This window comes from Monodelphis domestica, chromosome 1, assembly GCF_027887165.1.
Source record: "Monodelphis domestica isolate mMonDom1 chromosome 1, mMonDom1.pri, whole genome shotgun sequence".
Classification (NCBI taxonomy): Eukaryota; Metazoa; Chordata; class Mammalia; order Didelphimorphia; family Didelphidae; genus Monodelphis; species Monodelphis domestica.
In genome coordinates, this window is record NC_077227.1 from 739,466,250 (window position 1) to 739,482,311 (window position 16,062).

Sequence of the window (16,062 nt, forward strand, 5' to 3'; positions counted from 1 at the left end):
AGGCTGGCCTTGTCCTAGCCTCCACAGAACTCTGAAAGGGTCATATTTCATCCTGGGCTGGTGAGCTCTAAATGCAGAATCATGACATCACAGAGCTGGCGGGGACCTTGGAGGACATCTGGTCCAACTCCCTCCAACCCCCTCATTTTATCCAGGAAGAAGCTGAAGACTTGCTCAAGATCACGTGGGTAGTGTTTGAGGTGGGATCTGAACCCAGGACCTCTGACTCCACAATCATTGAGGTAACTAGGGGCACAATGGATAGAGCACTGGGTCTGGATGGCCTCAAATACTTACTATGTGACCTGGGTAAGTCATTTAACCTCCACCTGCCTCAGTTTCCTCATCTGTAAAATGGGATAATAATAGCCCCCTCCTCACCTCCCAGGGTTGTTGTGAGAGTCAAGTAAAGTAATCATTATTAAATGCTTAGTACAGTATCTGGGATACAGTAAGTACTCTATCATGTTAGCTATCATGTTAGGGAAAGCTCTATTGAGAATTTATTTTTCATACACGATATTAATTTCTATATCAGGGTCATGAATTAGAGTGAATTCTTCTGTGTTCCTGTGTCTTGACTCTGATCAGGCTGCTGCTGCTTTTTACATTTTCTTTGTCCTTAGGAATCCAAAGGAGTGTCTTCCTCAGAACAAAATTTGACGAATAGAAAAGTGAGATGAGGATTCTCTTTGAGACTTCCTAACTGTATCACCTTGGATAAGTTAATTTCCTACCCTAGAATGAGAGCATCACAGAGTGGATATGTTGAGCTTTCAGAAAAACCTGGGTTCAAATCCCTCCTCAAGACACTTATTAGTTGTGTGACTCTGGTAAAGTCACTTAGTCACTCTGTGCCTCAGTTTCCTCTTTTGTAAAATGGGGTAGGAATGGCCCAGTGGTCTCTAGAGTCCCTTCCAACTCTAAAGCTATGATCTCATGATGACAGGAAAGGAACTGGGAGTTTCAAGAGGGAGGGAGATGTGATGTCATGATTCTGCATTTTAAGGAGGGACAGCGATCTAGGCATGGAACAGCCTGAACTAGTAAGAGAAAGACCTGATATCTCAATCTTAGTCTACTAGTTCCAAGTCCCTTCTACCATGATACCCTCTTGCCCTGGAAGATGGCTTCAGGAATTGCTATGGCTGAAAAATTCATCATTCAGTGACTAACCTCTGGGGAAGACCTTCTCCAAACTTGAACTTGATTGATCTCCAGATGACATATGCCCTCAATCCATGGCTAGAGCCATATTTTCTAGCTCAGCAGTATCATCCCAGAGCTTGGACTGAATTGACAAAAACTTCCAGAGCCATGGACTACCTACCTACCATGGGTTACACACCATGGTTTGGCTTTAGAAGACTTTCTTCATAGTCCTGGGGAAGTGATCCCAGTACCATGACATAGATGTACCACCTGTTGTTGGAGCTAATGGCATCTCTTCTTAGGATATTGTAGTGGGATGGAGCCAAAATGTCAGTTTAGCAGCAGTGAAAACTGAAACTACTCTGAGAACCCTTCGAAACCAATCTTTAAAAAGTGCCTCAAAACAACAAGAGTCAAAAACAAACAACAAGAGAAGTAAGGGGGCTCTCCCACTGGACACAACTGTCATGATAAAAAAAAAAAGCCTAGACATCATATTGCAAGAAATTATCAAAAAAATTGCCCTGATATTCTTGAACAAGAAGGTAAAATAGAAACTGAAAGAATCCACAGATCACCTCCCACAAAAAATACCCAAATGATAACTCCCAGGAATGTTATTGCCAAGTTCAAGAGCTCCCAGGCCAAAGAGAAAATACTTAGGATATATTAGGAGTTTTGATGCAGCTAAGTAGTGTAGGGGAGGGATTGATGTACCTGGAAGTCAGGAAGACTAGAGTTCAAACCCAACCTCAGACACTTCCTAGCTGTGTGACCTGGGCAAATTCTATAACCTTTGTTTGCCTCAATTTCCTCATTTGTAAAATTGGACTAATAATAGCAACGGTCACACAAGATTGTTGTGAGAATTAAATGAGATAATATATGGAAAGCACTTAGCAAAGTGCCTGGAACACGGGCAAATTGATAAAGGCTTATTCCCTCCCTTCTCCCCCAGCCCTTGGAGTTAGGGCATCTTGACTCGCCTATTTACAACTTGTGTGTTTTCGGGCTTTATGAAATCTCCGTTTCCCCCTCTGTTTAGGCGATTTCCAAAGTCTTTTGCTGTCCAAAAGCCTACAATTCTCTGGCCTCCAGAGTTGACTTTATGCTGGCTGGTCAGCTCCAGTTGTGGAGAAGAGTCCTCTGTGAGTCCCGTCTCCTTACCTGGTTCTGGAAGCCCATGGCTGGGATGTTGCACCTCACACCAGCATCTTCTTCATGGCTGCAGCCCAGGTTCTCAACGTTGAACTTACAATCAATGATGGATTTCTCGAACCCGGTGCACTGTATTTCATTGAGGTGGATGGACCCAATCCCTAGAGGGGGAAACAGCAAAATAACTAATAAGATCATAGACACTGGGAAGGGCTGAATGGTGGGGGGATGGATTTGCAGATGAAGGGTGGGCTTCACTCTCACTCAGAGACCTCGCCGCCACTCTCAGTAGTCTAGTCTTGGTCCCAGGTCCCATGATGCAGTGTGGTGCAGCAAAATGGGAAGACCTAGGTTCAAATCCTGCCTCTGAAAATGCGTATTGACCGTGCAACCCTGGGCAGGCCATTATCGTCCTTCTCTGAGCCTTAATGCTCTCATCTGTAAATGGAGAGGATCGTCTCGAAGGTTGGAAATGATTTTGTATCTGTTTGGTAACTAATTTTCCGTATACACTTTGTTTCCTTCTAAGAAACTGCAAGCTCCTCGAGAAGGGCACTGTTCCATTTCTGTCCTTGCGTCTCCAGTACTTGATATACAGCAGGTACTTAATAAAGGCTTCAGAAATGAATGGACTCATGGGATCTAGAACTCATTAGTCAAACTCCCTCCCTTTACAGAGAAAGAAACGGAGGTCCAGGGACTTGTCCAAGGTCAAACAACTAACACGTGTCGAGGGTGAGATTTGAACCCAGGTCTTCTAGACTCTCTAATGGGTGGGTTTCTGCCTTATCTTGCTCTCTACAGCATCTCCTTCCCTGCTTCATGCCAGGCCTTCTCTTGTAGTTAAATGAACCTGCCGATTGTCACACACGTCCCTTGTGTCGGAGGTGCAAGTCCAGTGTTTAAGTCCCTGGCGCACAGCCCTCGGCTGACGTTTCCTGAATGGTTCTTTGAGCCACTGCTCTGACGTGGCCTCCTGGGTCAGGCTTGAGAGATTCCCTGCAGAAGGTTTCTCTGGTCCTGCTCCCCGCCCCGCCTCCCCAGGGTGCTGACGCCCTCTCCCTGGGGGTCCGGTGTGGAAGAGGTGGCCTTGGTAGGGACAGGCACCAGGGTGCCTCCTCCAGCATTCCCAGAGGCGACGCCTTTCCTTCTAAAGGCGCACGTCCGGCTTCTGCGGGTGCCGATCTCCCTGGGGCAAAGGGGCGCGCGGCCGCCATCCCCGGAGAGAGGAGGAAGCCCGGTGGGCAGCTCCTCCCAGAAGCCACCGCTGCGCAGAGTGCAGCCCCGATTTGCCTCCAGTTCTCCAGCCGTGGAGTCCTTAGGAAACCCTGGGCTGCCTGGGAAAGAATTAGGTCAGCCCGCACACACCCTGGGGAAGCTGGCTGCGTCCTGCCCCGTGGAACGTTTCTCTCATGCGAGCCCTGGTGGACGTCTCCCATCGGCGGGACCCTGGAAGCAGCAGAAGCAACAAGCTGCCCCGGGAGGAGCCCAACAAGACTCTCAAAGGCTTGGCAGAGCAGGGAATAGCAAAGGGGAGAAAAAGAAACTATCTTCTCCTTCATCGTCTCCATCTCTGGGAAACGCCAGCTTCCAACAAGGCTCAGCCCAAGTGCCCTCCTACAGGAAGCCTTCCCTGATTACACTAGTGGTCAGTGCCAGCAGCACCTGCCCCCCACCTCCCGAGGATTTCACATTTATTTTTTATTTTTTGTTTTTTAAACCCTTACCTTCCATCTTGGAATCAGTACTGTGTGTTGGCTCCAAGGCAGAAGAGTGGTAAGGGCTAGGCCATGGGGGTCAAGTGACTTGCCCAGGGTCACAGAGCTAGGAAGTATCTGAGGCCAGATTTGAACCCAGGACCTCCCATCTCTAGGCCTGACTCTCCATCCACTGAGCCACTCAGCTGCCCCCTTCACATTTATTTTATATACAATTTGTATTTATCTGTGGCTATATTGTATCTCAACCCTCTTTCCCTTAATAGAATATTAGCTCTTTGAAGGCGAGAACTTGGGGTTTTTTGTATGTGCCCAGAGCCCAACAGAGTGCCACAGTGGGCACTTAGAAACCGTGTAATGGGTATCCCATTTCTTGGATGGGATAACTGAAAAAAAAAATGAAGTGACATAAATGACAGAAAATTAGGGCTTAGATGTCATAGTTTGACCTTCTTCATTTTACAGATAAGGGCCAGAGAGGCCACAGGATTGTATATGTACAGCTTCGAGGGTCTAAACCCCTCAATTTACACCTGGGGAAACTGAGGCCCAGAAAGGCAAATGACTTATCTAAGGTCACACAAAGTTAGAGGCAGAATAGGTAGGAGTAGAATCCCATAATATCCAGTGTGTACAGGAGTAATAGGAATGGGAAATAAAACATGTAATGATCATAAAAACAACTGACGTACCCTTGGAGATTGAAGGTTTAAAAAATATTTCCCTTGGGGGCAGTTGGATGGCTCAATGGATTGTGAGCCAGGCCTAGAGATGGGAGGTCCTGGGTTCAAATATGGCCTCAGACACTTCCTAGCTGTGTGACCCTGGGTAAGTCACTTAACCCCCATTGCCCAGCCCTTATCACTCTTCTGCCTTGGAACTAATACGCAGTATTGATTCTAAGATGGAAGGTAAGAGTTTAAAAAAAAAAAACTATTTCCCTTGAATAATGTGGACATTGTATCTTTGTGTGAGGAACGGATTTTCTTTTCATCCTTATAAGCCAAGGTTTAGCAATGGGGATGGAGTAGTAATAAAGCTTATTTGATGTTTTTAAAAAAAAGCTGGAAGGGGCCTCAAGCACCCTTATTTTACAGATGAGGAAACTGAAGCTTAGTGACTTTTCCAAGGTCATACAGGTAGTGTCAGCAGCAGGATTTGAACCCAGGTCCTCTCACTCCAGAACTACTATGCTTTCTATTGTATTGCACATCAATAGAATGTTATTTCAAGAAGATTCTTTATTATTGGGGGGGGGGGGGAAGGGGAGAAGGTCAAAGTGCTTTCCTTGCAATAACACAAGAGGGGTAGAGCCAAGATCCAAAAACAGGTCCAGAGAAGGGAAGGGGATGCTTCCCGAATCACAAGGAACTCCTAAGACTCAGCTGTATCCTGAAAAAAGGGAGCCCTGGGTTCTAGTAATGACCAGTATTTCCATAAGGCTTCAAGGTTTGCGAAGGATAACCTGTGTCATCTCATTTAATCCTCACAACAACCCTGGTCCATCAGGCAACAAACATGAATTAAGCACCTACTATGTGCGAAGCTCTGGGGCTACAAGAAAGAAAAGGACAAACCATGGAAGCTGGGGAAGAGCTGAGATCCCTTTGGAACTCCCCTTGGCCTCCCTTCTTTCGACTTCCTGCCGACGTGATCCTAGCCAAGTCATTTTACTTGTTCACCCTAATTCACAAGATTATGAGCAAAGCAAGTGTGAGCTTGGGCCAGCAACTTCTCTGCAGACTGTAGCTTAAAAGGGAGTCTGGGGGGCTGGAAGCACACTGAGCTCAGTCCTTGTCGGCTCTTCCCCATGAGATTGAGTCTAAAGGGTCAGATTGAGGGATTGCATGTCGTTTGCAGTCAATTAACCTTAGAGGTTGTGCAGGTGGAAAATGTGCTGCACCTGAGCTACAGTCCCAGCATCCTTTAAGTTATGTCCTCATCTTACGTAAGGATGCTCGGGAGGTAAACGTGGCTGAGAGCCACGCCGTGGGGCTCTTCTTGTGCTTTTGGTAAAGTGCTGCACCTGTGGCTTTGGCTCTCTTTGCTCTGCTCACTGGACTGAAAGGACCTTTTTTCTTTTCCCCTCTTTTGATTCATTATTAAACATCCTATATATTTTTAAATACTAGGAATATTTATTCATTTTTACTCCTACAGGTCCTCCAGCCTAACTCATTTTTACAAACAAAGAAACTGAGGCCTCAAGAGGTTAAAGGATTTCCTGAGGTCACATAGTCATCCCCCCCCCCCAAAAAAAAACCCTTACCTTCTGTCTTAGTTATCAATTTTTAGACAGAAGGGTGTCAGGGGTGAGGCAATCAGGGTTAAATGACTTGTCCAGGGTCATACAGCTGGGAAGTATCTGGGAGAGGAATAGACTTTTAAAAGGAAAAACAAATAGCTTTTTAAAGTTTGGCCAGAAGAGGACTATCTCAAAATGAGGGTTTTTCAAAACTGTAATCTGGACGGGGGGTTTCTTTGGTGTGAACAGCAGGTTTTTCCTGGTTTATAGACTTTGAGACTGACATGGGGCACCGAGAAATGCCCAGACAGCTGGAGGTCAGAGGAAGGCCTGGACCCTAGGTCTTCCGGGCTCTGAGACCCGTCCTCCTGACCGGGAAAGAGCGTTTCAATGACTAGTCCTAGCCGTTACGGAGAAGATGTTCCAGGGCCGGAGAAAGTCCGTTTGCCCTCTGTACATCTTCTCTCTCTTTTTTGCAATTTCTTGTGACCTTGTTGGGCCCCTCCAGCTAACATTTCTCCAGTTCCCCAGGCTCCCTCCCTGACCACGAGCCCACAGAACCTCTTCTCAAACACCAGGGCAGAACTAAGCAATCGTCCCACATCAAAGCATGGATCCACTTTTGATCGGGGCATCCCGAGAAGAAAACTCCCAGATGGCTCTGAGAGATCTATTTCTATGGGTGTGAAACCTCCCAGTTTTCCCAAAGACCCCCCCTGAGGCTGGGCCCCAAGTGGAAGTCCCTGACTTTCCCACACTAGGAACTCTATAGAAGAAAATCTGGAAACTGAGGCGATGTCCTCCTCTTGGGGAATGACTAACAAACTGGCAACCGAATGGAGTGGAATATTCCTGTGACATAAGAATGATGAAATGGGCGATTTCAGAGGAAACTGGGAAGATCTCGATGGACTGAGGCAGAGTGAAGCAGGCAGAAGTGAAAGAACAATTTGCACAATAGTAACACTTGGCAGAGAAAACCATCTTTGAGATCTTTCAGAATTTGAATTGATGCAACGATCAGTCACAACTGAGGGAACCAAGATGGCATTTGCCATTGGGGAGAAGCTTCAAATACTGAGATGGTTCCATTGGCATTGCCAGCATGGAAACATGCTTGACTGCCCCTGCATGTATGGGTTGAGGGGCTTTATTTATTCATTTTTTTAATTGTCCAGTGCAAGGGAGAGAGAGAGACAGAGAGAGACAGAGACAGAGAGAGAGACAGAGAGAGACAGAGACAGAGAGAGAGAGAGAAAGACAGAGACAAGGAGAGAGAGACAGACAGACAGAGAGAAAGACAGAGAGACAGACAGAGACAGAGACAGAGAGAGAGACAGACAGAGAGAGAGAAAGACAGAGACAAGGAGAGAGAGACAGACAGACAGAGAAAGAGAGAGAGAGAGAGAGAGAGAGAGAGAGAGAGAGAGAGAGAGAGAGAAAGACAGAGAGAAAGACAGAGACAAGGAGAGAGAGACAGACAGACAGAGAAAGAGAGAGAGAGAGAGAGAGAGAGAGAAAGAGAGAGAGAGAGAGAGAGAGAGAGAGAAGGAGAGAGAGAGATTAATAAAAGGAACCAATTTTCAAAAAAGGAATGTGTGTATTTCGAAAAACAAAAGGCATCAATTAGAAGAAAATTAAAAACAAGAGAATGAAGTGTGAGGCAGACCTCCAGGTTATTCTGGGCTTTTCTTCCTAAAGTCTGAGGGCTGATGACCTCACTGCATTCTGTTCTGGGATTGTGTTTCTGATGGGCTGGAAATATGTGTAGAATGTGTGAAATGAGGGGGCTGTACTCATCTCTAAAGACCTTTCCAGCTCTGAGATCACTGACCCTGTGGCCGCCCAGCCCCATCTCACAGCCTGGGACCCTCCCTGCTGAGCCCCTCACCCTCCAATGAAATCTACACTTGTTTCTAGCCCTGGCAGATGCTCCTGTGACTTGTTTTCAAACCCGAAATGGAAGACACGGTCCATTGTGAGTGAGGGGCCCTCAGCCCTGGCCATGCCTAGAAGCGGGGTCTGGGGAGGAAGTGTGAAGAAGTTTGGTATGTGAGAGGCCTCCTCTAGCACTCAGGTTGGGAAAATACCCCTTTAAAAGCTCGTCTGTCCCCTCGATCCAGGCTTGACAGGTAATGGAAACCAGATTTCCTCTCGGTGGTGGTCAGGGGCAGCACCAGCCTCGTGGAGAGTTCATAGGCTCACAGATCCAGAACTGGGTGCTCAGAGGCCAAATCTCTAGCATGTAGCCTCCTTCTTTTACAGGGGAGGAATCTGAGGGGCAAAAGGGGAACCGACTCATCCCAGGTCACCCATAGATTATAGATCTAGAAGCTGGAAGGGGTCCAGAAGCCGTCTAGTCCAACCCCCTCTTTTTATAGAGGACAAAACTGAGTGCAGCGGGGAAGTTACTCCTCCAGGGTACAGATAATAATAATAATTTAGAGGACAGCCGAGTGGCTCAATGGATGGAGAGCCAGGCCCAGAGATGAGAGGTACTGGGTTCAAATCTGACCTCCTACACTTCCTAGCTGTGTCACCCTTGTGCTTGGAGGGAGCCACCAGGGGAGTGCCAGGGCAGGGGGAATCCCCTCTCGGTCCTGGCACATTTTTATTGGTGTGAAGGAGGCAGAGATGGGAAGCTCATCAGCTTGGCAGAGACCATGAAGGTCTCTGAAAGGGATAATGTGCTGGATGCCAGTCCAGGATGAAAAATGCCTCCACAGGCTCGAATGACGGGCCGAGGGAAAGGCAAGGGAACTCCTTCTTGGACTGGCTGGCCCTGGAACTTCATGGTGTAGAGGGTGCCTGGATGAGGGAACTCCCTCTCCTAACGCAGTGGGAAGCTGCTACGGAGGTCCCTAAAGCCTTTGTAGAGTTACAGACTATTAAAGCTTATCACCATCACCATCACCATCACCATCACCATTATTTTTTCAAATCCTTACTTTCTCTTTTAGCAACAATTCTAAGACAGAAGGGCAAGGGCTAGGCAATGGGGGTCAAGTGACTTGCCCAGGGTCACACAGCTGGGAAGTGTCCAAGGCCAGATTTGAACCCAGGACCTTCCATCTCTAGGCCTGACTCTCCATCCACTGAGCCACCTACCTTCCCCCTGCCATTATCATTACTAAAGTTTAAAACTACACTAACTTTGGGGGCTCTCTGGAGTCTTCGAAAACTGTGTGGGCTCTCTGAGGGCTTGAGTGAGTGGCCGCTCCCCACCCTAGCTGGATCTGCCAGCTCCATGCCTTTTCCCTGCCCACTGTCCTTTCCCTCACCAGTGCTCCCTCCTGGTTTCCTTTAAGATTCCTCTCTGACCCCACCATTCGCCAGAAGCCTTTCACGGCGCCCCCCCCCCACCCCGGGCTAATACCTTCCGTCTGAGACTGCAGCCTGTGTACCCTGTTTCTATCTTGTATGGATGGAGTACCTTGCCTGTGTCTCCCCCATTAGCAGGTGAACCCCTTGAGGATGGGATCATTTTGCCTTTCTCTGAATTCCCAGCCCTTAGTCTAACATTTGGCACTTGACTGATGGTTTAATAAAGGCTTGTTGACTAAATCTCTCATTGACAAGTGGCACAACTGCTACGTGCCAGAAGCAGGAATTGAACTCAGGTCTTACTGGTTCCAAGATTGTCCCTCTAACAAGAATGAATGTAAGGAAGAGCTACAAAAGGTTTTTCAAAATCAACCTCTCAGATACAAGATAGGGGAGGCATGGCTAGACCAACGGCTCCTGTGAAAAAGATCAGGGGGGCTTAGTGACTCCCAAGCTCAAGATGAGTCTTTAGAAGGATGTGGTAGTCCCCAAGGCTATGATACTCTAGTTCCCAGATGGAGAGAGATGATCTATCCTCTATGTTCTCCCAATCAGGTCACAACCAGCGTACAGGACTAAGGTCTGGATACTACATTTTAGGAAAGGTATAGATAAGCAGAACCAGGTTTAGGAGAGGGTGGCTGGGATGGGGAAGGAAGGAAAGAAGGAAGGAAGGAAGGAAGGAAGGAAGGAAGGGAGGAAGGAAGGAAGGGAGGAAGGAAGGAAGGAAGGAAGGAAGGAAGGAAGGAAGGAAGGAAGGAAGGAAGGAAGGAAGGAAGGAAGGAAGGAAGGAAGGAAGGAAGGAAGGAAGGAAGGAAGGAAGGAAGGAAGGAAGGAAGGAAGGAAGGAGGGAGGGAGGGAGGGAAAAGGAAAAGAGGAAGGAAGGGAGGGAGGAAGGGGGAAGGAAGGAGAGAAGGAGGTAAGGAAGGAAGGAAGGAGTAAGGAAGGAAGGAAGGAAGGAAGGAAGGAAGGAAGGAAGGAAGGAAGGAGGGAGGGAGGGAGGGAAAAGGAAAAGAGGAAGGAAGGGAGGGAGGAAGGGGGAAGGAAGGAGAGAAGGAGGTAAGGAAGGAAGGAAGGAGGAAGGAAGGAAGGAAGGAAGGAAGGAAGGAAGGAAGGAAGGAAGGAAGGAAGGAAGGAAGGAAGGAAGGAAGGAAGGAAGGAGGGAGGGAGGGAGGGAGGGAGGGAAAAAGGAAAAGAGGAAGGAAGGGAGGGAGGAAGGGGGAAAGGAAGGAAGGAAGGGAGGGAGGGATGGAGGGAGGGAGGGAAAAAGGAAAAGAGAAAGGAAAGGAGGGAGGAAGGGGGAAGGAAGGAAAGAAAGAGGGAAAGAAGGAAGAAAGGAAGGAAAGGAGGGAAGGAAGGACAGAAGGATGGAAGGAAAGGACAGAAGGAGGGAAGGACAGAAGGAGGGAAGGGAGAGAGGGAGGGAGAGAGGGAGGAAGGAGGAGGAAGGGAGGAAGGAAGGGAGAGGAACTCTTGGAAAATTGCCACAGGCATACATCATGCCAACGTACCCATTTGCCTAAGTTTACCAGTAGTAGAGGAGAGAAAGAAAAGGCTGGGGAGGTCTTTGGCAAAAAGAGAAAGGCTCACATGGTGGCCCATTAGCTCCTTTGTCTGGGATGCCATGAGCTGCTTCTTACCTTGCCCAAGCCTGGCGCCTGTGATGGCCTCTTTGGCGCTTCCAAAGCCCAGCTCCCGGCAGACCACACTGGCAGACACCAAATTCCACTGGTCATCGCAGATGGTTCCCCATTCCCCGTTCTTGAGCACCTCCACTCGCCCTTCTCCGGTGTTGGCACCTCCTCTCAGCCGCACCAGGGGTTGCTGGGAAGAGAAATTGGCCCCTCTGAGCAGAGAAGTGGCCCTGGTGCCCAGCTTGTCTTAGGGCATCTCAGGAGATGGGCTGCCCGCCTCCCACCTACCCTCCATCCCTCGCCATGGGTGTGGCCTTGGGCCAGACTCTCCATGGGGCCTCTCACTATCATGCCACCATTTTATACTGATCTATAGCTGGAAGGGCCCTCAGAGGGTCATCCCTTCCAATTTACTCATTTTACAAATGAGAAAATCGAGGCCCAGGAAGCTGGAATTGCAACTCGGGTCCTGCCAGTCCTACAGGCCTCACCTAGATCTGAAATCTGGCTCGTTCCCTGATACTGTGTGGTCATGGATGAGTCCTGTGACCTCTCTGAGACTCAGTTTCCCCAACCAACAAGTGAAGATAATAATAGCTAACACAGACAGTGCTTTGAGACCTGCAAAGTGCTTTAGCCATTCTCCCTCATTGGGTCCTCATAATAACCCTAGGAGGCAGCCCCATTATTATCCCCACTTTACAGATGAGGACACTGAGACTCGGGAGAAGTTAAACCACATATCCAGGGCCACACCGAGTGACAGCTGAGTGGCCACAGCGCGATGCAGGTCAGGGTTTACCGACTCCAAGTCTAGTAACTCTTCCCATGGGATTGAGAAAGACCATGTTGTTGTTCATGATGTTAATGGCAATCCGTGTTCACATATGGGTTTCCTTGTGGAAGGAATTGAGAGAACTTGGTCGGGAGCACCAGTCAGAGGCTGCCAGATCAATGAATCCACCAATATTTATGGGATGGGGGCAGCTGGGTGGCTCAGTGGATTGAGGGTCAGGTCCAGAGATGGGAAGTCCTGGGTTCAAATCTGGCCTCAGATACTTCCTAGCTGTTTGACCCAGAACAAAAGCTCAGTTTCCTCAACTGTAAAATGGGGATAATAATAGCACCTACCTTCTAGGGTTGTTGTCAGCACCAAATGGGATAATCATTGTAAAATGCCTGGCAGTGTAGGGGTGATGGTCTTTCTCTTTCCCCTACTTGGGGGGAATAAGTCTAAATATATACTTTATTTTTTATACTAAAACTATAAAGCCAGAGGTGTTCATGCCAACTAAAGGGCTGCCACTGGAGGTGTAGACAACAGAAGCTTGGGGAAAAGTCAGCAGACCCCATGGTCACTGCCCGAGCTCTTGATCGGGTTGGGGAAGGGGGCCATGTCCAACAAAGACACGGACAACATGGACGTCCAGTCCCCCGGGTCGATGATGGGGAGGAGGCTTGCGAAGAATCACAAGATCCTAGCTTTAGGGCCAGAGGGGACCTTAGAAGCTGTCAAGGACCAGCCTCTCATTTTACAGATAAAGAAACTGAGGCAGAGAGCTTGAGCGATCTGCCCAGGGTCACAACCCTAGTAGGTAGGATTGGAAACCTCCAAGTCCAGTGTTCTAAGCACTAGGGAAGAGGCAGGCTTAGCATGATGCCGGGAAGCCCCGTACAGTACAGGAATGGGCATCCCCACTGAGGGTCCATCCTCCATGCATTCTAGGTGTCAGGTTCCTGGGCCACTCAGGATATGCCAGGCTTATCAAAGGGAACCGAGTCCCCTGTATGGCTGGAGCCACACACCTCCTTTCTAGCACATCTGCCAAGCCCCAGAATTCCATCTTCCCACATCTGCTCTTCTCCCAGTTGGCTGGAGGTTACATAAACCCATCTTAGCTGCCATTAATTCTCATCAGAAGGAACTTGCGAGACCTTTGGCCATCGAGGGCTTGCACGGGACGGATGTTCCCTAGAAGTCTTGCACCACTCGGTCATGACTCATGGGAGGCAGACACGTGGCCTCTTTCCCATGATCCGTGCAAGTGTCCACCATGGCAGGAGAGAAGGCGAAGGGCCTCAGCAGAGTCACAGAATGAAGAGGCCATCTAGACCAACTCATTCATTTCCCCTTTATGCAGAGGGGAGCCAGACCTCAAATCGGGAGCGCTAGGGCTCAAGGGTCTGCTTCAGATGCTGGGGAGTGTGACCTTGGGCCAGTCACTCAATCTCTCTTTCAATTCCTTGTCTGCAAAGCCAGGGGAGGAGGAATGATTGGGTTTCGTGGCTTCTGTGGTTCCTTTCAACTCTAAATCTTGGCTCTAATGGATCTGTGGCTCAGAAGTATCAGTCAGAGGACTGGAAACCAATTCCTTTGGCCCCAGAATGACAACTTCTTCCACCATCCCATGTGAGGTGAGGCAGTAATAGGAAGCCAGTCTTAATGCCAGGAAGATCTGAGTTCGAGTCCTGCCTCTGACAGATACTGGCTATGTGATCTTGGGCAAATAACTTAACTTTAATCAACACTACAGGACCACAAACTGTCAAGCAGAGACTGATCAGTATTAAAAGAAGGAATCTCCCCAATGGAAATTCCTTTCACCAATGAAATCACAGGTCTGGTCTGAAAAAGAAATAGTCCCATGAGTCCCTTCCCCTGCACCTACTCCCCCACCAGTCTTGACAATGACTCAGCCAATAGAGAGGGGTTTTGTCCCAAGCTTCAGCGTGTGCTTTTCTACTTATTAGGTGTGTGACCCTGGGCAAGTCATTTAACTTGTTTTCCTCAGTTTCCTCATCTGTAAAAAAACTACTTTCTCGGGTGATTCTAGGATCAAATGAGATAACATTTGTAAAGTATTTAGCATTACTGTAGGTGCTTTATAAATGTTTCCTCTTTTCTCCTCCCCCTTCCCTAGTTTGCTGATGACAGTGTAGAAAATGGCTACAGATAAGGCCCTTGACTTTCAGTCTTAGAGCCTTTAGTCTCATCTGTGCCAAGGCACTGGAGTAAAATGGATAGAGTGCTAGGCTTGGACTTAGGAAAACCTAGGTTCAAATGCCATCTCTGACATTAGCTATGGGATTCCAGTAGAGTCAAGAGTCTTTCTCAGCCTCAGTTTCCTCATTTGCAAAATGAGGATAAAAATACCTCCAGCCCCTTAATCCCAGGATGTACGAGTGCTCTGTCATCTTTAAAGAGCCAGAAAAGCATCTGGTATTGTTCTAGAACGCAGCTTTTGTGTCTCTTTGCCTTGGCGTGCCCAATGCTTGGGACACAGTAAGCACTGAATAAGTGTTTGTTGATCGACTGGTGGATTGATTGCTCACATATTTAGAGCTGAAAGGAACCTTGGAGGAGAGCAACGAGCACAGCCAGAAACTAGGAGGACATGGGAATGGGGAGACCTGGAGCTTGTCCCATCCAAACAAATCCCAATTTTAAAGATGAAGAAATGGAGGCCCAGAGGAATTCGCCCAAGGCAGGAAACAGAACCGTTGGGATTCCAGTGCTCTTTCCCCTACAGAGTCTTGTCTGAGGGCATGTGAAGGCTTGAGCTCAACCGATGTTGAAACCAAGCAAATGATGGGCGTGAAAAATGGGAAGAAACCAGCATCCCGAGCTCTCGGAGCGGAGCTTTCCAGGCCCCCAGGACAGTGTGCTTTAATGCCTTTAGAGGTCCAAGTCCCAGCAGCCCTTACAAGAGTACAGATGGGGGGAGCCAAGAGCTCTTGGGATGCACTAAGAACGTGTCCCCCAGGGCTGGGGCAGGAAGAGAGGTGGGGTTTGGCTGGAGAGAGGAGGCTCAGGCTCTCAGACTTCTGTTCTTTGATGAGCCCTTCTCCATGGGTACGTGGTCAAAGAATGTGGACAGACAGTTCTCAAAAGAATTGCCGGCTATAAACAGCCTTATGAAAAATGGCTCCAATTCACCCAAAAGACAAGAAACATCCATCAAAATAGCTCTGAGATTTCAGCTGACACTCAACTAATTGGCAAAGGTAACAAAATGGAAGGGCAGTTGGTGACTCAGTGGATTGAGAGCCAGGCCCTGAGATGGGAGGTCCTGGGTTCGAATTTGACCTCCGACACTTTCTAGCTGTGTGACCCTGGGTAAGTCACTTAACACCCATTGCCTAGTTCTTGCTGTTAATCTGCCTTGAAACCAATACACAGTATTGATTCCAAGACAGAAGGTAAGAGTTTAAAAGGAAAAAAGTCAACAAAAGGTGGCTAAGTCATGTTGGAAGAACTGAGGAAAGAGATGCATTAATTCATTGATGGCAGGAGCAGCTAGGTAGCACATCAGATTGAGTGTCATGCCTGGAGGCAGAAAGACATCTTCCTGATTTCAAGTCCAGCCTCAGACACGTACTAGCTGTGTGACCCTGGGCAAGTCACATAACTGCTTCAGTTTCCCCATCTGTCAAATGAGCTGGAGAAGGAATAGCTAACCACTCCAGTATCTTTTCCAAGGAAATTCCAAATGGCATCATGAAGAGTCAGACACAAATGAAAAATGACTCAACAACAACATGCTCCTGACGACCAAGTGTGACTCTAGAAAAAGAGATGAGAAAACGAGGGACTTTGGGAATAGCATACATACGGTCAGAGCCAGAGAATTTGTTTGCTGATTTTAATGAACAGCCTTCTTTTTCCTCTTAATTTTTAAAGTTCTGTTGGGTTGGGTTTTTTTTTTTTAACAAGGGATGGCTCCCTAGAGAGGGGACGTGGAAGAGTGAAAATAAAAGATTTTAATAATTTTTAAAAACTTTCAGGCTATAGATTGACAGCTGAAAAGGGAGGGGTCTTGGAGGGGGGGTC

At 48.0% G+C, this 16,062-nt stretch overlaps 1 protein-coding gene across 1 annotated transcript in view; it reads right to left on the minus strand.

The window, feature by feature from the left end:
* The window catches only part of LOC100021406 (lysyl oxidase homolog 2), a 131,370-nt gene that overhangs the window by 37,664 nt on the left and 77,644 nt on the right, over positions 1-16,062 (minus strand). Inside the window, 2 exon segments of the mRNA XM_007477871.3 lie at positions 2,320-2,471; positions 11,238-11,421. Of these exon segments, the coding sequence (XP_007477933.2) occupies positions 2,320-2,471; positions 11,238-11,421 (336 nt within the window).